Source organism: Astatotilapia calliptera, chromosome 17, assembly GCF_964374335.1.
Source record: "Astatotilapia calliptera chromosome 17, fAstCal68.1, whole genome shotgun sequence".
Classification (NCBI taxonomy): Eukaryota; Metazoa; Chordata; class Actinopteri; order Cichliformes; family Cichlidae; genus Astatotilapia; species Astatotilapia calliptera.
Genome location: NC_137438.1, coordinates 26,362,955 through 26,387,050, shown reverse-complemented (window position 1 = coordinate 26,387,050; position 24,096 = coordinate 26,362,955). Strand labels below are relative to the sequence as shown.

General features: G+C 41.8%; 1 protein-coding gene across 10 annotated transcripts in view; it reads right to left on the bottom strand.

Moving 5' to 3' along the window:
* magi2a (membrane associated guanylate kinase, WW and PDZ domain containing 2a) overlaps positions 1-24,096 on the bottom strand; it is a 256,526-nt gene that overhangs the window by 15,075 nt on the left and 217,355 nt on the right. For 6 of the 10 annotated variants that reach the window (XM_026146239.2, XM_026146240.2, XM_026146235.2 and 3 more), the window contains 7 exons: positions 11,691-11,722; positions 8,533-8,740; positions 5,237-5,278; positions 5,035-5,150; positions 4,545-4,737; positions 1,396-1,653; positions 730-915 (listed from right to left, as the gene is read on the bottom strand). In XM_026146239.2, the coding sequence (XP_026002024.1) occupies positions 730-915; positions 1,396-1,653; positions 4,545-4,737; positions 5,035-5,150; positions 5,237-5,278; positions 8,533-8,740; positions 11,691-11,722 (1,035 nt within the window). The remainder of the gene's footprint in view (positions 1-729; positions 916-1,395; positions 1,654-4,544; positions 4,738-5,034; positions 5,151-5,236; positions 5,279-8,532; positions 8,741-11,690; positions 11,723-24,096) is intronic. The other 4 variants (XM_080292089.1, XM_026146241.2, XM_026146236.2 and 1 more) reach the window with 2 other exon arrangements.

The following is a 24,096-nucleotide window of genomic DNA, read 5'->3' as shown; positions in this document are numbered from 1 at the left end:
TAAAAAATATTGATATTTAGACCTTTATTTTCTATTTTAAATAAAACACAACTACTGCCAGGGTTGGCAATTTCTATGGCTACACAATATCCTCAGCTGCTTCTTGCTGTGATTGGCCAGCAGTGGAGAAGTACAATGGGTTTAAATCTATCTAGCAACACAACTGCAGCTTTATCAAAGTCTATTGTGTAATCATTTGGTGAAAGTGTGTGTTTTTTTCCGGTTTTGATCATCAGTGAGTCTCGCTTACTCCTCATTGTAATGTGCATCCCTTATTGGGCCCACTAACAGTGGTCAAAAATCTACAGGTATTTCAAACTAATGGGAATACAAATGTCAGTGGAATATCAGTGGGAAGTGATGCAAAAAGAAAATCCTTTCTCGGCAGCCTTGGTTGCTGTGATTCAAGTTTATTGTGAGTAGTTAAGAGTCTCTTGTTGAATTGAAATCTTTCTCAAAAGCAACAAATGAAAAGAATCACTTGGTAAATGGGAGAAGGGAACACATTTCTCAGTGACACAGCCGGAGTGTGTTCTGTATTAGTGTTATTGTTAGAGACGTGCACTTCTGTTCCAAGCATCTGCATGCAGAGGTGTCATAAAAACAGAGTATGACTGGCTTGTGAATGTGACACAAGGCTTTGCAGCTTTCATTTAACAAAGCTAATTCAATATCTGTCATGAATCACCGTCAGCAGGTGTTTTGTGTGCGTGTGTGTCCATGTCTCACCTTCCTGTGGTATGATCCTCAGGGTGACACTAAGGCCTGCATCTTTGATCAGCTTAACGATGTCAGCGTGCGGCATGTTGACGATGGACTGGTTGTTCACCGCCAGTATCCTGTCTCCCACCTTCAGCTTCCCGCAGCGGTCTGCCGGGCTGCCCTCGATGATGCGGCCAATTTTGTGGGGCACAGCTGTTGGAGCATTCACACACGCAACAGCGGGTAAAGACGCGCTCGGCAGCAGATTGGAGGATTACGCTAGTCTGTGCTCACACACCACTCACTGCCTGACTGACTGAACGTGTCTCTGCCTCTCTCATTTTGCTATTCACCTCAGGCTTACGTAAGGCATCCAGTTTTTCTTCATGTGTGTGTGGGCGATGCACTGATGCTCAGAGCAGTGCGCCAGATATGTGTGTGACTGACGTGCTGTGGGAGGGCATGTATAATTGAGGAGCTAGAATGAGAGGCGCTTCACTTTTTACCAAGCCGTGACCTTGCCTACCCTAACCAATAAGTTTTCTTCACACTATAAAGAGACTACCTGATTATTGACAAGCATCTATGAGCTTTGCCACAATGTTTAGCACTCGAAGCAGTTGTTATGCTAAGCAGAGAATGACTGATGATGCTTAAGCACCTACTTGACTCTTTAATAATCACTGGACTCACTGTTAGTTGTGGCCGCCTCAGGCCGGTTGAGCGAGCTGATGATGACAAAACCGAAGCCCTCGCTCTCCTTTCGGCTGATTATGACATCGCTTGGTTGTGTGTTCGAGATCCCGTCTGAAGTAGCACCGGTGTTGCCCATGCCAGCGTTGGGAGCCTGGGGTGTGCTGGTGCTGTTGCCATACGTGAAGTCACTACGTGGGGAGCTGTGCTGCGTGGAGACAGAACCTGGGCTGCGGCCGTTTTCTGGACAAGACTCGCCTGTAGGGCGACGCAGAGAGGAATCAGAACAGAGGTATGTTTGAGAACCCTTCCCAAATGTGCAGATTAATGTCAAAGGCATAAAATTGTATGTTTGCACCAACAAGGTGAATCTTAAAGAGCTGTTAGCCCTAAACCTGACATATCTCAGCTTGGTGTGAAGTGAATTCTTAAAGGTTGAGTGAACTGCACAATTGGAGGACAAAAGAAAAAAACTATCTAAAGCAGATGAAAAGGATCTGCAAATCACCTCCTGAACAAAGAAGAAAAACCTGTTAGGAAATCTTTGTCAAAATTGATGAAATTACGAACAACGAAAAGTATTGTCAGCTTTAAACCATCTGGAAAGCATCTAATTGGCAACGACTTAATTTTTCAGTATAATACTGATCCCAAACACACTGCCAATGCAGTAATAGTATACCTGGATAGAAAAAAACCACAGGTGAAACTATCAGTCATGCACAGACCTCTACGGAGACCTAAGAGGACGCAGTGTCGGATCATCTTGACAGAGAACAGAACAAAGTAAAGACAACATCCAAAGAAGAGCTTTGGATGTCCTTCAAGAAGCCTGGAGAACTATTCCTGAAGTCTACTTAAAGGAATTCCAAGAAGGCTTACAGGAGGTGCTGAAGAATAAAGGTGGTCATATCTTTATTTCAAACATGACTTTCAAAGCTCATTATAATTATAAAAATGTAAATGCTTATTTAAGATATTTTAAGACATCGGAGACCTTAAGGAGCCTAATGGGAGAGGAAAGGACTTACAAACCCTATTAACACTTACAATGTATACATTAATGATCCAGATGAAGGCCACAAGCTAAAACATATCAAAAATACATCATTGCTTCATAATACAAAAGTGCACAATGAGCATTTTCCTGTTGCAGCCAGCTGAGATGGAGTTTTTTTCGGACCCTCTCTACAACGGCAACCCTGCTGTGTCGCAGCATTCAAATAAGGCAGCTTTTTTCGTGTGTGGATTTTTTATTTTTTTTGATGATGTAACCCTCTAGCCCTCACATTGCTATTTTAAGTAAACCATCAGAAAAGTGTAGCAGTTAGCAGCTTACAATTTAGACTTCTGAAACACAGTAAGAACAAAAATAATTTTTTTCTTCAGTAATTTGATCCTTAACAATTTGCTGCATTTAATAAGATCGTGAAATCCTTTATTTGCAGGTGACTCCAGGTGTCAAATTATTGTGGTGCGCTGAATAATACAATATTAAGTTCTTAAATGAATTAAAGTACCTTTAAACTCTTGTTACCTTCTATCAGTGCAGTTCATGCTCGCTACTACTGCTCTTGAGAACGGCATCTCATCCCAAAAATGATGTTACAAACAGCTGGTGCACCTTACAGGTTTTGTAACCAGGTGTGCGCATAGCAACAAGGCTGGAGGCATGAGCGATCTCTACATATATTTCCATGAGATGCTGTTGGAGGATCATAGAAATCCCCAGGTGGATTCCAGGGAGCTCCTGGAACAGTTTAATTCTTTGTTTCCTGCTTCTTTAATTCTTCTACTCACAATCCAGTGATAAAGCAGTGTTGTGACACTTTGAAGTAGTGTCACTGTTACATTTTTCCATGTACAATACAGAAATGTCCATCTCTATATTGCTTTTGTACTATACTAGAGTAGCTTTGCTTGATTCACAGGATCCCCCAACTTTAATATGATCATCCACAGTTTTGAAATGTTCAAGTGACATAAAATAAGTGAAAGCATAAAAGTCCCCTTCAAAGAAGCTAAAGATTCCTAACTAGAAAAAAATATCAGCAGGATACAGAGTTACTTTCATAGAATCCAAAGATCATTTTGCATGTGGAAAATCTACACAGTTTTGCCAGCAAAGTGTTTTTCATCTTCCCCCCTAAGCTGGAACTAGACCTCATCCCTGTGAAGAATCGAGAAGCGAACATAGGACAGCAATTCAAAACACATCATTAAAACGCTGCCTTATGTCAATCTGACCACAGCTAAAGTAGCTTCTAGCACCTCTAGCATACACTGACAAAAGTGTGCATATGCACTCTGGCACACTGACTGATCGAACCCAGTGTTGTTTTCATAGTTCACTAGTAAGTGGGGCTGCGCTCTTCTGTAGTTAAACAGTTCAGGATTTAAACTGTAAATGTGAGGCTATGACAAGCTTTGTTATCATTAAAAGGTTTGAGCCCACATTTAGTATTTCTTTACCCAATGAGTGCACAAATTATTATCACATGAGGAGGAAAATAGTGAAAAAAGCCAATGATTTGTGCAAAATGTGGGTTACTGGGTGCGGGCTAAAGTGTGAGCTCGGAGCAGAGAGAGTCTGATACTTCGTAAAGTGCGAGTGGGAGTCAGACAATTAGGATGGAAGTAAGGGCCACACAAGAGGCCAGGCATGAGTCAGACTGTAGCCTTTGGTGGAGAAGAAATTGACAGACAGGGCGGACTAGAGTGGGAAGAATTTGATTGGTGAGAGGAACATGTGCATGTGTGTGGTGGAGGGCGTAATAATGAGAACAGGACAGGCTGTAGTTCAGAGGAAGAAGCGCCAGCTCAGTCTCCACGGTAAAGAAACTCAAGTAAGGAAAGGGAGCGAGAAATGTGTGTGCGTGAGAGCGAAGGTGTGCTAATGTGTTTTTCAGAGAGGCTTCAGCATAATTACTCAGAGATTAGTGGTTCGGTTTTCTGACTAATTAAACCTGAATCATTACAGGACATGAATGAGACCAGGAGAGGTAATAGAGGAGGACGAGAACAGACAGAGGAGAGGCACGCTGCACACTTTTATAATCCAGAGCAGTACATTTATGCTGTGTTAAACAGTGGATTAAAACAATCTATAAAGAAGGAATCCCAGATTGATGACTCTGCTGTTTCCTCACCTGCCGCCTGAACCCTCCTCCTGATAACCAGATTCACCTGGCCGGTACGTGCTGCCCCGTGCATCAGGTCAATGACATATCTGTGTGGCTTCCCCACCACTGGGATTCCATCAACAAACAGCAGCTCATCGCCGGGCCGCAGGCGCCCATCTAGATCCGCTGGACTCTTCTCGATGATCGCCCCGATGAGAATCTGTTTTTAAACGCAGGCTGTCAGAAAGATTTCGGACTCATAAGCCCCGAGACTCCGGAGTGTAGACTGTGTGGGTCACATGCAAGTGGGTGTTAAGTGGTTGTTATACTGACACATTAATAACTCAGTTACATGGCTAAAATATTGTTGTGTTACAGTAAAAAACAGCAATAAACACCAAAGCAGCCACAGCCAGCACTCTCTCAGGGGGCAAAGGTCAGGTTAGGTGTTCACAGTGTGTGTAGTGGGTTAAGAGAGGAGAAAATGACAGGGTTCCACGCCCACTGCCATACGAGCCTTCTCACGCGTCTCCGGACTCACAGGCTGCCCCGCCTCATCCCCGCCCAGCACCCGGAAACCGAACCCGGACTTCTGTCGGCGCAGGTGGACCTCGATGTCCTGGTACTCTCCTCCTGAGGCAAAACAAGAGGAAAATAATTAAAGTCCTGGCCTGACAGTGTGCGGAGCTCCAGCGTCGCTGTAAGGAGTATGTGTTTACCTGAAGAGTCCAGAGGGAAAACAGTCCTTGGCTGCCCAGGATCTAGATTAAAAGATGAAGACAAAGGACAGGATGTCCCTGTAAACAATGCAAAATGCACAAAAAAATGCTCATACACATCCAAAGAGTACACCAGTAAACACAGACGCTCCCATAAAGGCTAGAAACAAGGCAGAAAGGCCCTGCCTCAGCATTATGTCACTGCAGAATTTCAGCATCATCCATAAAAGTCGGGAAGTGCTTACAGCGTGTAATATACCCATCCCTTATTTACAGCGTGAGGTGGGGTGCAAGCACTGATCTGCAATCAGGAGCTTTGCACGACGCCATGATGTGCAAAAGTAGTGAAATGAACTCAACCACAGACAAGTGGCTGTGAATGAAAAATTGATTCCAGTTGTAAGTGTTTTAATCATAGTGAGCGCTCTGCTGCGACTCCACAGGAATGATGAGAAAAAGAATCAGGACTACAGGTGAGCAGAGCGAGGCAGCTATTACCACAAATATACAGTTCTGTTTATAGAGAAGTGGTGGATTTCTTCAGTATGTCTATATTTTTTCTTTATATTTTAAGAACAATCAAAATTACAAAGTCAATTTCTACACTCAAAAACATCAAATTCAGGAAATAGGTTCAAGTATATCTGTATTTTTGGGGGTAGTTTATAATATTAGCTCACTGTTAGCTTGAATTAATTAATGGAGTAAACCCGAAAAAGTCGAACAGGTTGGCTGACTAGATAGCATGAACAAATAAACAATGCTGTTAACAAAACTTTACATCGAAATGCACTTACTGGCCACTTTATAAGGAGTACACCTGTTCCTCTGGACTTGAATAACTTTGCAAATATCTAATCAGCCAATCACATGGCAGCCACTCAATACATGTTGGCATGTAGACGTGGAGAATCTACAACATGTGAACCTTTAAGCAGATGGGTTACAGCAGCAGAAGACCGTACCTGGTGCCACTTGTAGCTTCAGACGCTGAGGCTACATTTCACACGGGCTCACCAAAACTTGACAATAGAAGATTGGAAAAATGCTGCCTGGTCTGATCAGTCCCGATTTCTGCTGCAGCATTCAGACGTTGGGGTCAAAACTTAGCGTAAAACTCAGACTGCTGCCGCTGGTGGTGTAATGATGTGGAGGATAATTTCTTTGTACCTTTTCAGTCCCTTTGTACCCACTGACCATTAGTGAAACCCGGCAGCCTACCTGAGTACTGCTGCTGACCAAGTTCATCCCTTTATGACCATAATGTACCCATCTCCTGATTTCTGCTTCCAGGCATGCCTCCAAGTTCAAATCATCTCAAATTGGTTTCTTGAGCAATTGGACCCCACAGTCACCAGATCTATTTCTCCAACAATCTACAATCATGCAACTTCAGGATATAGTGTAACAGAAGATTCTCATCATGGATGTGCAGCCAACAATATAATGGAAAAAAATAAAGAAAAGGTCGAAACTGTACACACAAAACTCGAAAGTGGTGAAATTGGTCACCAGCTATTAAACTGAGCAGTAGTGACGTATGGCTAAAATAACACGCTAACAGGTAAGGACATCTGGATCAGATAACTATCTACAATTGAAAATTATGCCAAAAGTGTTTAGATGCAGTTTAAAATAAGCTCAGTTTAACAGATTTAAAGATCAAGAATGTTGTGAACAGGTTTTTAGAGTCCGTCTGACAGGGCTGCAGTAGTAGATGTAGTCAGATGAAAAAAGGTTGGGAGCACTGGTCTAAACAATCTTCGAACAATCTTCTTCAAAGATACAAACACACGCACACAAAATCTCGAGTGGTTTCAAGCAATGCAGCCTGCTTGGGATTTATTCACTCAGGATCTCACATGTCCGTCTTTGAAGTGTCTTTGACTTTAATGCGTATGAAACTGTCAAATTATATTTAAGAAAACACAACAAAACAGGAACACCTGCTTTTCCCTGTCACACTGAATAACCCACAAAACCTACTGTGACCATTTTTAATACAGGCTCATAAAGCTGAGAATGTATGCTAAAGAGTTTGAAATACCTGATCCTATACCTCAGTCTGTTTATGTAATCGCTGACATTAATTTATTAAGGGTCAGAGAAGACTGAACTTAACCACAGCTGACGGAGTCTGGGCTGGCCTGAGGTTGTGATGCTAAATAAAAGGTCACACCCAGCTTTACCTACACCAGTGAGGCGGTCAAATGGAGCACTGCTAAAATCTGTCTGTGTGTTTTTCCTACTGAGCATTACCAGGCACAACCCCTGACCTTTACTGAGAGGAAGGCAGCAGTGATCACGGCATCCGCCACAGAAGAGGAGGAAGCGACAGTGAGCGAAACAGGAAGATTTGATGAGAAGACTTTCTGACAGCCGTGTCCTCTTGAATAGCAGGTACCTCATATACAGCAGCCTTAACAATAAAAACTTTACTGTAACTTTACTATAGCAATATCCTCCAATAAACCAGAGGAAAGATACTGTCAAGCCATGAATCCATGAGACCTGTTATCAGTTATATGCAAGGCAGATGTTAACCTCTAAAGAGAATCAGTGAAGAAACTGGCTTACACACCACTGTGAGAGTGGAAAAGCCAACTCAACATAATCCGTATTTCACTATGTTTCCCAGAAACACATTTTACTTTCAAGTAGGAAAGAATGTGAAACGATGATGTGAAATAATGTGAAAGAAACACAATAATATTTAGTGTAAATGTCTCGTTACAGAATTTAAGAAAACTAATTCTAGTACCTGTGTGCTATGATAATATAGATCTGTGATGTTACTAAAATCCTTATTCTGCAAATACAAATGTGCATAAAAAGCATGTCCTACTTTCTACTGATTAAAATGCTCAATTGAGCAAAAGAATGATGTATGCACAATCGCAATAATATGTAGAATTTTATAATTTTACAAGTCACAGGATGGAAATATAACTGTGCAGAAGCACCTGTCTGATTATTCAGGGACACTTCTCAGTTTACAATGATCAGTATTTCTAGTTATCTACACAGCTTCTGATTTTTATTTTATACTCGTGGTTATTGTGTGGAAAGTTCAGACACAGATCTTCAGCTCTGAAGAAAGAGGTCAGCAAATTTCAGAAGACTTTTTCAGATTTCTGTGGAGCAACAAAAGTGACAATGAATCAATTCTGTGATTGAGAGAAAGAGTGATCGCTCTTCACTCCTCTGCCTTCCCTCGTAGAAGCTGGCCTGCTTGATTTCTAGAGAGGAGTGTGTTTTCACAGCACTTCACCTGCAGTATCAACGCTGGTACTTACGCCTACTCTCAAAGATAGCCCTGGACTTCTCATAAAGGTCATATGGGTCTGGCTTTGCCAGGGCCAAGGCCTCGGAGGCAGACTCAGGGACCGAGGCCCTGTGAAGATGGTGTGTTGGGAAGGGGGCGCTGTGGGGGATAACAGGAGCCGACAGGCTGGTCTGAGCAGGGCTGCTCTGGCCCTGCTGGGACTCCCACTGCTCCAGCACCTGCAAAGCACAGCGGCATGAGCGGTCAGTATTTCCCTTCCTGCTCTCCCACTCCTGATGCTTGATTTCATCCTCAAAATCACAGTAAGAACCGTAAACTCCTAGGCACGGTTTCGTTTAAGGAGCTGTGACAGTTCACTAAACCCTGCCGCGCCCATTTATGGCTGCTACACCCGTCAAGCTTTGCCTGCTCGGACATATTTACAACTTAATAATGCATGTCTATTTTCAGAGAAAAGTAAGGAAAACTACTCATTTCTAACAAAAAAAATTATGCTTTCGACTCACAAAAAGGTGCCTGTCAATTTACATGTTTTTATGTAACCGTAACATCTGTCTCCTTCTCATTTTAAGATTAAAACATGTGGTGAAAGAAAAAACATACTGGAAAAGACTTGATGCTTTTAGCTTTGGCAAAAAGACAACTCAGGAAACTGATGATGATGCCCTGGGCATTAAAAAAAGCACCAAAGTGTGTCAGTTACAGACTCACTTGAACTCGCCGTTTACTGTTTTTTCCAGACTGTTTTAATGATGATGTGTATTAAGAATTATAATTTTACATCTTTGATTGAAACATCAGGAATGCAGCATTTTGCAAAGTCAGCCTTCGTCTTGTATTTTTGAGATAACTATGACAACTAAAGAAATACCCCAAATGTGACTACAATAGGCAGCCCTGCTAAAATATTTTAACATCTGGGAAAGAACAAAGCTTGACAGGCCTGCTGCACCTAATTGATGTGGTTCAATATTTCCTGTTAGGGGGCAGTGTTTCGCCAACTGTCAATTCAAGCATGTTAGTGAGGTTAGTAGTAGAAATAAGCAAAATACTGCCAGCTGTTTCTATTTGGCATTCAGATCACAGTGTTTATGGGGATGTGTGCAGGGAGGAAAGCACCTGACATATGTGATTGGCACATCTAGATGGACATTTAAAAAAAATGATAGACGATTCTAAGGGCCAGAGCAAAAGTTATTCTCTATCTGTAAGGTAGAGTGTGGTATATAATCAGAAATCGGATAACTTTCATCCAGAAAGACATCTGAAAATGTGCTGTCAAGCTTTGGAGGTGACAAAGGCAGTTTTGACATCACCAGTCAAAGTGTCAGCCTTGATGTGTCAGATAAGCGGGGCCGCCTGAGTCATGGCATGACACTAAGCAGATAGCCAAGATGACATGTTGACATGTCAAAAAAGGGTGAGCGACAGATCTGGAGGGAACAACAGGCCTTTTGAAAGCGAGACGGCGAGATTGGCTGCATAGTGCCATACTTTAATACTGAGAAATGCAGGTCATCTGGTTCCAGATGTACCGAGAATAAATATCAACTTCATGGAAGCTCTGGTCAGGAATGAAAAGCAGCTCCGCTCTTTGCAGTTTTCAGTCGCGTCTGCTATTGATGTGAAGCACGTCTGCATAGGGCAGGCTGCTGAGACTGGGGACCTTGTTAAGGCGGGGAGTAGACTTCTGCATCCTGATCTCTCTTTCACTCTGTCTCTTCTTATTTGAGATTAAGACACTGAAGCAAGCACACTATGGCGATGATCTACTTGATCACATGAATAGAGCGCACTGCAGGCTGACAGCATTGCTGAATGAAAAACACCTGTATGTGTTGCCACATTAAGCACTGTTCTCCGTTACCTACAGTATCGGCTGAGTTTGATTGGCAAATCTTAATAAGCTCATTTGCAAATAAAACTCTTGGGAGTTGTGGGGTGAGTGTTTGCAGGACTATAGGTCAATATGGCAATTAGGAGATTTCCTGTCTTCCCTTATTAGCCAAAGTCCTCCATATTTCATTCTCTGCTGCAGAAGTATTCCTTTAACAAATTACACCTAATTATACGAGTACTAAAGTCTAGTGTCGGGGGCTTTAGCACTTAAAAGAGAGGGGCAGGCGCAGGTGGGGCATCCAAAAAGGTGAACAAACAAGACAAGAGAGAGGTTGTGTATGCTGACTGCTGCACTACAAAAGCTCAGAGTTTAGGATTACAATTATTCTGAGAGAGATGAAAGACGATGATTGTGTTGAGATGGAAGGAGAAACGATGAACAATGAGGGGATTTCAGCAGACAAAGCATCTTAAAAGCTGCACAACTGAGGTTTCCTCTGATGTTAGTTGGGAACTGGAATGGGGACAACATTAGCTGGGGTCAGGGACTGGTCAGAGCAGTGCTGGGAAGATGCCAAGGCATGAAAGGAATATGAGGGTGACACAGATAAAGCAAAATGAATCTGATCTGAGAGGGTGTTTGGTGGACAGAGTTGTTAGAGGCCTGTAGGGACAGCAAATGACAGTGTAGTAGTGTATTTATAACAGCAGTGGAGGCAGGACTCGGAGCTAAAGGCAAGTTTGCAGAGATGCCACATGACGGGTTTTTGCTCTACTGGGTGGAAAAAAAAAAAAAGAGAAAGAAGGTGAAAGATAAATGACCGTGGAAGAAAAGCAGGGTATAGATGTGCAGAAAAGCTTTTGAAACATTTTGCCAAATGGACAAATGTTATGAAATGAAGATTAAAAAGGGGATGAAACATATCTGGCTCATGCCAAAGCATTGAACACAGATGGATAGCAGCACTAGAGCTGTAGCATAATAGTCCTAATGCCCCGAGTGTAAATTACCCTGATGGCACCCAGCCAGGCTATGAATCACGCCTGACTTGGAGGATACAAGTCTAGTGATGTTATGAGTGGGCTACTTGGACTTTCTGCCATCTCATAACGATAAAGAAGGGCTGAATATCAAAAGCGGGACACGGACATATAGTGAGTCACCAGTGGGGGTTAGTACGACGGACAAAAGAGCAGACAAGTCACTGCTAAATTTAGAGTTTTTCCAGTTAGCACATACGTATGCACACTGCAGCCACTGGTGGTAATCTACAGAATAAAAAAGCAGAAATGTGGATAGTCTGGATTTCTGAGGATGTTGCATGTTACCTGCTTAGGGGTCTTCCAGGGTGAATAGTGACCTGTAATGTTGAGAGAACAAAAAAACAACTTATGTTTTAGACGGAAAAAGATGAGATGTGAGGCTTATTTTTACCCAATGAAGCCAGGGTTTCCAGGGTATATCTTAGAGGATAATAAAATGAAGAAAACATCTGAATTAAATTTAAACCAAATGAAGACAATAATGGGACATGACAGCAGTGTTTGTAAGTGGTAGAAAGGACGAAGAAAAGGACGTCTAAAACATGATGAAAGCACAAAGCAAGCGATGGCAAATACATTTCTATGAGGCAGAAACCAACTGTGAATGTAAAGTGAGATTAAAATAAGACCTGAGAAAATTCACTGCTGCACATACAGAGTATTTGCTACTGATAAAACGTGATTTTTATTCTGATTTGGAGATATCAGGTAATAATGTTTGCCTTCTGTTAAATAGAAAGCGAGGCCAAACTTTATACTGATGCATTTTAAACCTGCGTTATTATATTTATAGCCACTTGGGGCAGCGGAAACAAGCTGTAAACACAACACTGACAAATTATTACATTATTACACAAGTATTCCTAAAGGAAATTCAAATCTCCTCAGCTGCTAAATGCTTATCTATGAGCAGGTGCGATTATTAGAGAAATCAGCTGCATGTTTGCTGAACATTTTAGGCCATAAATCCAAATCAGCTGCATGAATAAAAAACATTAAAATGTAGTATTACAAATCCTGATCCTCACAAATACAGACACTCTGGTTTTACTAATGTGACAAACTGTTCTATATTATCATGCACTGCACACCAAATGCCACTAGAGGGCAGTCTACTGGTGACACAGGCTCCAGAGCTCAGTCAGCTGTGACAGGTAAAAAATATAAAAATGACTCACTGATAAATGTGCACCAGCCAACACACTTGAACATGTGCACACTTAGCCTCAAGAGAAAAAGTCACGGATACAGATGTAATCCTACAAACTGAGTCTTCAGTGAGCTCGCTGACTATCAGTGTTTCAATGTCTGTCACATGGACAGCTGTCAGCAAGTCATCCAACAATAATCAAGATAAAGGTGGGGGTCTTAGTGGAGATTCAATTCCTATGTGATTAAATAAAATCTTTAATTCAGATTAAGCTCAGATTGAGCATCAGAATGGGGAAGAAAGGTGATCTGAGTGACTTCCAATATGGATTAGCTATTGGTGCCAGACAATGTGATTTATTTTCCCACATGTGCATCTGCAGGGTTTACAGAAAATCCTCCAAAAAAAAAAAAAAAGAGCAAATATCCACTGAGCGCCAGTTCTGAGTGAAAATGGCATTCAGTGGTCAGAGGAGAATGAGCAGACTGCTTTGAGCTGTCAAATAAACACTCATTGCAACCAAGGTATGCAGAAGAGGATCTTTGAACGCAAATCTTAAAGCAGAGACACTACAGCAACAGAAGACCACAGCTAAGAACAGGAAACTTAGGATCCAATTCACACGGGCCCACTACAAACAACACAAAAACATGCATCCATCCTGCCTTGTGTTAACCATTCAAGCTGCTACTAGTGGTGTAATGGTATAGGGGATATTTTCTTGGTACCCTTTGGGCACATCACAGCCTATCCCAGTACTGTTTCTGACCATGTCCCTCCCTTTATGACCGCAGTGTACCAGTCTTCTGATGGATGCTTCCAACAGGTTAAGATGCCGTGTCACAAAGCTGAAATCCTCTCAAACTGTTTCTTGAGCTGTACTCAAATGGTCTCCACAGTAACCGGATCTAACTCCTATAGAGTGTGGATGTGCATCTGACAAATCTGCAGCAGCTGTGCAATGCTGTCATGTCAGTATGAAGCAAAAATGTTTCCAGCATTTTGATGAATCGATGCCACTTCTGGCAGTTCTGAAGGGAAAAGTTGGCCCAACCCAATACTAGCAAGGTGTAGCCAATGAAGTAACTGGTGATTGTGGGCTACTGGTAGGGCTGCACGATTTTGCATAAAATGAGAATCATGATTTTTTTGCTTAGAATTGAGATCACGATTCTCTCACGATTTTCTTTTCCAGTATAAATATTTATTGCGCTTATTAACTGCACATCAACTTCGTAACAGTTGAGACTGAACATAAAAACAATAAATAAACATAAAAACAACAAATGTCTCGTTTTGTTGTTGCCGCAAAATGTTGTACTGCTTGAAATTCCGTCTCCACCGTTGCTCGACACTGCGTGTATAGAGCAGGTAGTGCAACAATAGAAAAATAGTTGCGGGACGGCACTGTGTAGCGTTTGTCTAGGGTGTTGATCATTTTCCTAAATCCCTCGTTTTGCACAGTGTTGATGGGAGCCCTATCTTTGGTCAGGTGATAAGTGATAGCCTCCGTAATTTCTTTGTGCCTGCGGGAGATCGACGGGTATAGGGAAGCGCTGTATAAGGTTCCCGTTATTGATGTTTGGGTGGTTGACCGGGACGGATTTTCTCCTGTCACTTTCTCATCATCCCTGACGTGCTCTCCGTTGTTTTGTCCCTGCTAATTTTAGCATCACACGGCACAGCTTCTGTATCACGTGGTATAAGGCTCCGCCCTTGTCATTTGTTGAGCAGGAAGAGTGAGCGCTTGTTTTCATGCAGATTACGTCCCGGATCAAAATGCGGTACAATCGTCGTCTTTTTTTTTTCTCTCTTTTTTTTTTTTAAATCGTTGTCATTTGGAAATGAGATCGCACATAAGTATGAATTGAGATCGCGATTTTCTAACGATTAATCGTGCAGCCCTAGCTACTGGGCTACTGTGTAACCAAACATTTAAACGGTGGTGTACATTAAATAATATGAATTGTTTTCAACTTAATAAATTAACAATTCTAAATTTTCTAAAGGCAACTAGTTGCTAATTTGTCTAACTACATAACCACCCAGCTACAATGATTTACCATAAAAGCCATCACATGTCCTATCCCCAGGTGATGTTTCACACCAGGAAGGTATGAAAAAAATTAACCTAGGTCTAAATCTGTTCATCTAAAGGTAACTAGGGGATCCAGAGGTAGTATAAAAGAACTGAACACTCAACATGAATCCATTGTTTCAGTTTTCACTTGAAATGAGGAAAGGCTGACCTCACTCAATACCTCTGATCAATCTTCAGCAAACATTTCATTAAAGCATTCAATATCAGCACTCAGCAGGACGGCAACTACACTAGGCAAAGAGACGTTTGTGAATATATCACTGATCTGTCAGTGCCTACAGCAATAAAACTCTGACTTTCACTTAAGTTCAGGGTGACCATAAAGTGGTTTTAGTTTGCAATGCAGTGCAGCAAGTTAAGAACATACTTTCTCCTTTCACTTCCCAATTCATCTTGCTTTGACCTTTAAAATGTTATTCCACACATTTCAGCTGCTTACAACGTTGTCCAAGCACAAGAACCAGAATTCTGAGTTGAGCGATGAAAGAAAATCATCAGTAAAAAAGTACAAGACATGCAGCAAGCATCAAACACTTGTATATATGCATTCATATACATGCAGACACAGAGTAATGAAGCACTTTTCTTTAGTGCAATTCACAGGAGCATATTAAGAAAAGGTGCATTCTCCATCTTCTTTATTCACTTTTTCTTTCTCTTGTCTTTCAAGTGCTGCCACAGTCTTCCCTCTGGGAAGCTTCAAGCACATGCAAATTGAGGGATCAAATTAAAGGGTGACTGCTCGAATTATGCGCCAGCCTTCCCAGTCTTGGCCTGGCCAGACTCCAATCGCACTGTAAAAACATTCGTCTCACTGAGCCACTAGTGGAATGGTGACAACATGGAAATTAACAAAGGCTACAAAGAGAACTCCAGCAATGTTTTTCAGAGCACTGGCTCTTCTCTGTCAAAACAAGCCAAATAACATTTTTAGAAACAAACCAGTTACAGGAGCTTATCTAAAACTCAATAACAATTTCACTTTCAATGCACATGGGAGCATTTTTATCAGCGCAAAAAAAGAAAGACTTTTGAAGTGTTATAACTTGAGGGGCAGAGAAGGAGTTTTGCTTTTATTCCCAAAGAAGGTGAATCAATGAACAGCTTTCCAGAATACCTAGATTTGAGTCTTTGTGGAGGGTACAGTGAGCAAAAGAGGCAACAACAGAGCAGAACCTCCACATGGGTAAAAGAACCTGAGATAAGCCAGACCGACAGAAAGAGGGTGAACTACCTGGCATCACTGACGGAGGTGATCCACGGGTTAAAGACACTGTTAGCTCAGGCATACCAGACATTTATGCAGACGTAGGTGTCAAAGTGCCCCATGGCTAGAAGTTGAGAAGGGGTGAGCGGCTGAGAGAGAACACCAAGAGAGAGAGGGAGGGCAAAAGAAGCTGTCCGTGGTGCTGAAAGCTCTTAGCCCAAATGCTAATCAGATCTGTCAGCTCAGCTACAGAGAGCTACATGAACCCTGCAGCGTCCAACTTGCACTTAAGTTCTGAGCTAACTGGTGTCCTGTCCTACTGTATGCGTCAGCCTTTTCCAATATAAGTATAACAACAGCAATACACATCAGTAAAAGTGCACAGGTAATGACTGCGTCTGACTCCACTCCATCCATGGCACAGCTTCAGGTAATAGTGAAGGGCATTTGGTTGAAGTTGTGCCTCATTTTCAATTCCTGGTTTCTGGGCAAAACTCTAATTAAAGAGTTTGGAACTGGAAATGTTTCCAGAGATGCTGGAGCTGGCAGGGACTTCACAGAAAGCACTGGTTCTCAAAAGCGCCAAATTAAATCTTACATGTTGGCTTATTAAAACCTGCTGCTGTCAAAATTAGCTTCCAATGGGGAAAAAATGGGTGAATGTCATTAAAAAAAAAAAACAGCAAAAAATATCAGCGGTTGTGTTACTGTTTGTTCAGAACATAGACTGTATTTAAAGTTCTGTATTGAGAGTTCTTAAGTGCCTAAAACCTGCATTATATGTAGTGACCATTAGGGGGCTCCTTGGGTTACCAAAAGTAGTCTAATTAAATAAAAAAAACTGACAGAAAACAACCCTATTTCTTCCTTGATTTCAGCTTGAGTAAATGTTTAATTTTTATGAATGTGATGGGTCTTCGGTTTCTCAGTTCATTCAGCCGTAGCCATGCAAGCCTAGAGACCAGCTATCTGGCAACCACTGATTGCAATGCACATTCCCCAACTGGTTGCTGAGTTGTTGCTGGATGTTGTTATGAAATTTGTTCCTAAAACGTGAATGAATCAGGCCTTGAGACTGGTCAGTGATCCCCTGGCAACTGCTGGTCGCTAGGGAAAAATGATTGGTGAATGGTTTTTAAAGGTTTTGGGCAGTCGCTATTAACACTAACTATGGGTGACTGATGAAATCTGCTGGTACCCAGTAAAAGGGCAAGGGTTTTTTTGGTGAAGCACTGTCTTTCCAACTGATTTTACCCAGCCAACAACTTCCAGCTACCCCTTGCCAAACGGTCCTGAATTGCACATATTTCCCTAGTGACCTAGAGCTTGCCAAGAGGCTGCCAACTGGTCTCTTGGCCAGTGTGATTGAAGCCTTACTTCTGGGGAGAGGTCTCAAAATAGAAGAATTGCTGTAGGATATCCACAGATGTGTAAGGAGACAAAACAGGGTGGTTGCCAATAAAATCACCTCTTACAGCTCATTAAACTGTGACCGGTGTGAGACTCGCAGCACCACCTGTGAGATTTGAGTTGCAGGTCTTCCCTGACCCAACATGCTCAAAAAGACGAGCTGTAAACATTAGCCAAGCTATTATCCATCGTAATAAAACTGTCATAATGCTGCTGAAATGATGATCTACCTCTTAACATATAGCAATTTGGCTCGCTTCTTTAGCCCACTGGAGGCTGGCCACACTTTCTAATTGAGCTGGCTGTTTTTTGTGCCCCACAGCAGAGTAACAGAAAGTGGGAGAGAGAGAGATGAGAGGAACTGACTGATATCTGTCACCAAACAACTGTCATGCTTCAGTCTCTGACACGTTCTCCAAATATTTGCCAGTTCAGGGCCAGGCACACAGCTCATCCCTTTAACTGAAATGGCAATCTGATGCGGAGGACTGAACGAGCACCACAAGCTTAAGTTTAAATAGTGTGTATATGTGTGCATATGTTTGGATTTGATTTTTTAATGGCCACTCTTTAATCCTGCAGACAGATCTACCACCTTGTGACAAAAAACACACACATATGCACAAAAACACACACACACACACACACACACACACACACACACACACACACACACACACACTTAAAGTCAACTGGAAGTGAGATTGACAGCTTTTATGCTTTCATAACACCCACATATTTCACAAACTCCCACAACCACAATCCGACAATACTGTTATGGCTTTTTTTATGATGGTGTTACTATGACAACACACTTCTAATGTCCAGCATCAAAGATCAAGAATGGCTAGTGAGGCGAGGAAGGTTCAATTACAGGTTCCCCTCACACACTTAGACAGTGCATCCTGTTTGTGTCAGTTCCACAGCTGTATGTACAAACTAGAAAGAAGTAAAGTAACTCACTGAAGTAGAAACAAGAAGAAGCACAGGAAAAATGCGACTTCACAGGAAAAATTAAAAACAAAGAGAGTTAGTATGATCAACTCTTTGTTCAGCAAGCCTTGCCTTGCTCAGCTTGGTGTTGTCATGGACACAGAACCGAACATTTACTACTGTAATGCAAAGTGCACATGACTTCTCAGCTTTGGAAAGTCATTGTCGCACAGAGAAATAGAGTAGTTTTACTCACAGAGAAGGTGGCAATTCCTGCAATCTTGACAATGTGTATTTAAATGACGAGGGTCAGAAATGATAAGATCTGCTGTCAGTACAGTTTAAATAGTAAATGGTGAGTGGACTGGTGCTTAAATTTACAAACGGACCACTTTTTAAAATACATGTTCATCCATTCATGATAAGAATTAATACAATTTTTTATTCACGCTATCAGATGCACACTTACACTCCGATCGCTGCATCTTGGGATATTTAGGATGCAATTTCTTGTATTTTGCCCTTTAACTTGGGCTCCACCTGATTAGCTAGATTCCTAGTGCAAGATAGTAAATACCTTTGTATCCATCCTGCTACTATTGTCTTCAAGTTTAAAGTTGGTCATACACAATGAACTATAGTAGACCCCTTTTGTTTCATTGAAACAGCTCTGATCCGTGGGACATGGACCTCTGCGGTCTCCTATATTTCTAAGATGATACTTAGATACTACCTCTGGGCTGTGGGGTAGACCCTCTGTGATTCAAGCTTGTTCCTGCTGTTTTCCCAGGTGCACCAACAGTTTGGGATCTGTGGAGGCCTGCGCTCCTAAAGCGCGATCCATGATCAGTTTTTGCAGCATGGCAGGCTGTTTAACTTTTGTTTGTTTAAGTTTTGTCATAAAAGCGACCAATCATAACAAAGTATTTTCTTTTAAAGTTCAGTTAAATCTGTTGTTTTAGTGGTTTTTCTTCTTTTTTAAACTCAAGCTTTATTTCCATGACTCCCAAAGAACTCGTTGTTGAAATCCCGACAATAGAAGCACGCTGCCTGTTGACCAAATGAGGACATTTATGATCAAACCTTCCAGTCAATTAAGCCTCATCACCTTGAAAAAGCCAACACTCATAATATAGTTATGATATTTATCCATCCCTTAAATTTCAGTTTGACTCCTGAGCCATTTTTGCCCAACAAATGGCCACTCTGTCGCTCATCACCAGTAATTATTGTGCCTGTGTGTATGGGTGGCACGTGTATGTGTGTCAATGCCAGACAGGCTCATTAGTGGCGATCTAGACCATTAACAGTCTGTGTCCTCGTTGCAACACCAGCAGAGATGCAGGGCTGTAATTAGCTGCCGAGACTATCATCTCTTTCACATGTACGCTCGACCATTTAGCTTCCACTAACATGCCACATTCTCCCTCACTGCTGCCCGCCCACGCACTCGCACAAACGCCGAGCCACATGGTTTGATTCACACAGTTTGTGCGCACACCTACACAACAGCCAGGCACACACTTTCCTCATCTTATCCGCACAGATCCCCAGGCAAATTTTGCACGCAAGCCCCCGCACACTTACATAAACTCCCCTTGCTAGTAGTACCATGAGTAAACTGTACATTATGCCTGGTTTGACATTTCGCCTCATGTGACCACCAGCTGCTTTAGAAACCGTGCAGACCTCAGGTGAAGGTCTGCTCTCTAGAAAAGGAAAAGAAGAAAAGAACAAGGGTTTGATTCAGTGAGCCTCCTCTAGCCTCCCAGGGAATCAGTGTGTAACTAGACAGTGATTCATTGGCTGTGTGTGTTCAAGATGGAATAGTTGGAAACAAAAGAGAGAAAGAGAAGGGGAGGAAAGAGCAAGAGAGCGATGAGTTCGGCTCTCTGCCAGTAAGCCACAGTCTGTCTGCCATGTTCACACTTGCAGCTCTGTCCCCACCGGTTCCAAAGCTGAGGCGGTGCCCGCCAGGGATCAATATCCATTCCTATCGGCACAGGGAGGGAGCCAGGGGGTATTGTGCATGAAGGGCGAAATGCTGAGATTATATCAAGTAGAAAATGCGATGGGAGCCTTATTGCCATCAAACTTAGACCACTGAACTCTATATTGTGCTTTGAATCCCTTTCCTGTCTGTGGGAGGAGTAGAGTCACTGACCTCGGTTGCCTCTTAAACAAATCAAGCGCTCCTATTTGGCTTTTAATGGGATGGAGTGATTACCCAGTGACTGCACGAGCGTGTTTGAATAAATTCTGCTTTAATATCACGCATATTCAACCGTGTACCTAGAAATGATTTTGTTTTGCACACAACTGCAATGAGGCTGATTTTTTTTTAAAACACAAGACCAACATGAAACAATTGATTCAATAGAAGTGGATAGAATCGGTTTTCTGCTGTAGCTTTGATGTGAAGCTGGCAGGCTCCTTCATGATATGAGGATACATTTTTATAAAGGGCCAAAACATTTGCACACTCTACCATCATTTCTAGTGCTATCGTTGTCTCGTTTAAATAACTGAAGGGCTAATGTTAGCCTCTCACTGTAAAATTAAAGAGATCTTTTTTATGGTGAACAAATGTAGCCTAATGCGTTTCAGATGGTTGACTGTGTGTGCACCTTTTGGCATTTATCTTTTTTTTTTTTTTTTACCTCCCACGTGTAGGATTTTTAAAATTTTTTTATCAACTCACAGTTGGCTTTCAGCAAATCTAGAAAGATGGGTAAACATTAACATCATTAGAAATTATTTGATCTCTTATCAAAATTCACCAGAGACCCCAGTCTTCCTCTCTCTGTGTTGCTGTGTGTGAATTCAAGCACTGGATGAACAGATTATTTTTTTGTGCTTGGGTGGAGACAATTTCAGCTCGTATTCGTGCAGCTTATCCAGCTTGTTCTTCTCCAAGTGAATGTGCAATTAAATTTTGCCCCGTTTTTTAAAAAAATAATATTTATTTATTTTAAGGCCACAGCAGTCAAAGCAATTGTTCCCTGCCCTGAAACAAAGTGGTAGTTCCATCATCAAAACTAAAAATTGAAAGCCATCCAACTTGTTGTTAAATGTTGTATTTGTTAGTTAAGATTGGTGCTATCTAATCTTTCCATAAAAGATAAAACCTTTTAACTGAGATATACAATTTTGCTTGTAAGATCGCAGTCACCCAGGCCTGACGGAAACAGGAAACAGACCCTTTGCAGCTAAATCCAACATGTTTCAGAATGCGCAACTTTTACCTTGAATCTCTCAATCTCTGCTTTACATCATACTGCTCAGTTTCACATCCACCTAGTAGTAGTTGGGGAGTGTTGGCATCGCCCAATGATCTACAGGCTTGTGTGACTGAAGCCTAATATAAACACTGTTGATCATGCTCCTGAAAGGACTCCTCACCTGATGTGCCACCTTCAACCTGAACACTGTGGACTACACTGAGGTGTGGTGCACATGGATTATTTCAGTTTTATGGACAGAAACTTTGGTAATTCTTGATCAAATCTTGTTTCTGTCAGTGAAAATTGTGTGTCAAAAAATGGAGCTGTGCGATATGATGAAATATATTGGATGACAAAATTAAAATGCCTATTGTTTCATATTATACGCTATCGCTTGTTTCGTGCCCCAAACATGACAAACCTCTTCTACCATCTACCCAAGAATCACGTGAAAGAGTGTGGAGAGAGTTTACGGATGAGAAGAATAGAAATCACAATTACTTATTTGCAGAAATTGGCAACATTGTAGTCAGTTGCTACTCTGCAGTTCAGTGCATCCTTTTCCTTAACAGGAACAAACATGTAACACTGTGAACAAGCTTGATAAGCAAAGTATTCCTTTCACAACCCCAGAGGATCAGACATCGTAGTCAGAAATGGTAATGATTTAAGCATGGAAGGAGAAGCTGCAGCCATGTCTTGCTCTGCGTTTGATCTCACAATCCTGTCTCTTTCCCTCAAACCTACGCAGCTCCTATATCCTAAATATGGGATTCGATAGGAAAAAAATTCAACTTCTTTATTCAGACTTTATTCAGTCGAAAGAGAAATGAAGGCCCATGTTAAAGTCCCATTTCAACCACAGGTATATTCACCATAGAACCTTTGGAGGGACACAAAAGAAATGATCCCCTTGTAATCCCTGAAGATGGGATGATCACCCAGAACAACTGTTTTAATGTGCAGTGACCAACTATCCAGCAAAATGCCCCCTGGAGCACAACAGAGCCACTGCCCACTCTTTATAGGTGGTGGTGGTGGGGGTGTGTGTCAAAGGTTTAAGCATTTTCAAATTTTTCACCATCTATAGGTTTCTACTTTAACCCCATTTCTCATGTTAATTTCTACCAACAAAGACTTCTAACAAAACTGAAAATAGTTTATTGTGATCATTTACTCTCAGAAGAGTGTGTACTTTGATCTTAACAAGCTTAAAGTCTGGCAGAATTTTCCTGCTTAAATCCCAAAAATACTCTCAGGAGATGCACGATGTCTAAAAACTCCACCCCACTGGTACATTTTCTTAACTTTACTCACTTTGACACAAATTTGTGCCATATGTAGTTGTGCTGCAGTAACAGCAAGCTGGGTGGCCCTGACATTTGTTCCACCTTTCGCATTTGCAACTTGTCATGTCACAGGCAATCAATGCCATCGGATGCGACACTACGCCCTGATGTATTGCAGTTTACTGGCGCTAACATAACACAACCAGATTTCAGATTTTTTTTTGTGATGCTGTTTTTTGTAGATTTTTTGGATTACAAACCCCTTCCCCCCCAAAAACCCAAAACATTATCTTCCCATGATAATACCTCATGTCATCCCTCTATTCCCCCCCCCTGTTTGCTGGCTCCCTGCTCACTAGCAGAGACATGGGCAGCCTAATAAAGAAATAAATGGGAATAAATCTATTCAGTGGCCGCTGCTGACCTTTGCGCGTGAGTCTCAGTGGTGTCTGTGGCACCCAGGCGGTTGGCATTATGATTGGTATGCGACATTACACTACACAAAGAGGCAAAACACGGAACTACAAATTGGTTGCACACAAAAAGAAACAGCAGTGTCAGTTTTCCAAACGAGTTGGCTCAGATTCCAGCTCGCTCTGCAAATGAGAGCGTGCTAAAGTTCATGCATCATCACTTAGAGGATGCCAAGATAAATCAAGGACAGGTAAACGCAAAGAGAGGAGTCATTTAACAACATTTAACAATAAGGTTCCAGAGACAGATCCTATCTGCTTGGTTGATGAAGAGCCACTGTTGCCGTTTCTAGATTTAATTAAACTCTCTAACGTTTTAATCTTCAACGTCGGTGCTTCGGCTGAGTCATCGCTGACAGATGCACCGCCGCCACAATTCAATAAGAAGGCAATCTCAGTTTGTAGGCAGATCACAGGAAGCTTACACACAACTTATGCTCTGTCATTTGAGTCATATGTATATTTCCCAAAGACAAGACAGCAACTCTCTCATAGACATTGCCATTAAAAGACAGCAATATAAAGGTTTCTGGCCTTCTAGAAGAATACGGACGTTTGTACACACTTAACACTCAATGTCCTCCATCAGTCCGCACACACACTCAGCTACACGTAGATTCGGCAAATAACAGCCCTGTGTGTGACTCATGACAAAGTGCAGTGCATAATTATGATTGTCAGAGAGTGTGAGAGGGCCTCCCATTCTGAAAAACACAGAGTTGAAAGCACTTCAGAGCCATTTACCAGTGTTTCAAGGAAAAACTGTGCCAGTTTTGACATGCTTTGATTTGCGGGCTTTTATTTGGATCTTGTAGAAAAGGTAAAATTCACTATACATGTGAAAATGAAAAAAAGAAAAGAAAAAGAAAATCAGAAAGTGGGCTTGAAAATAACACAGAAAAAG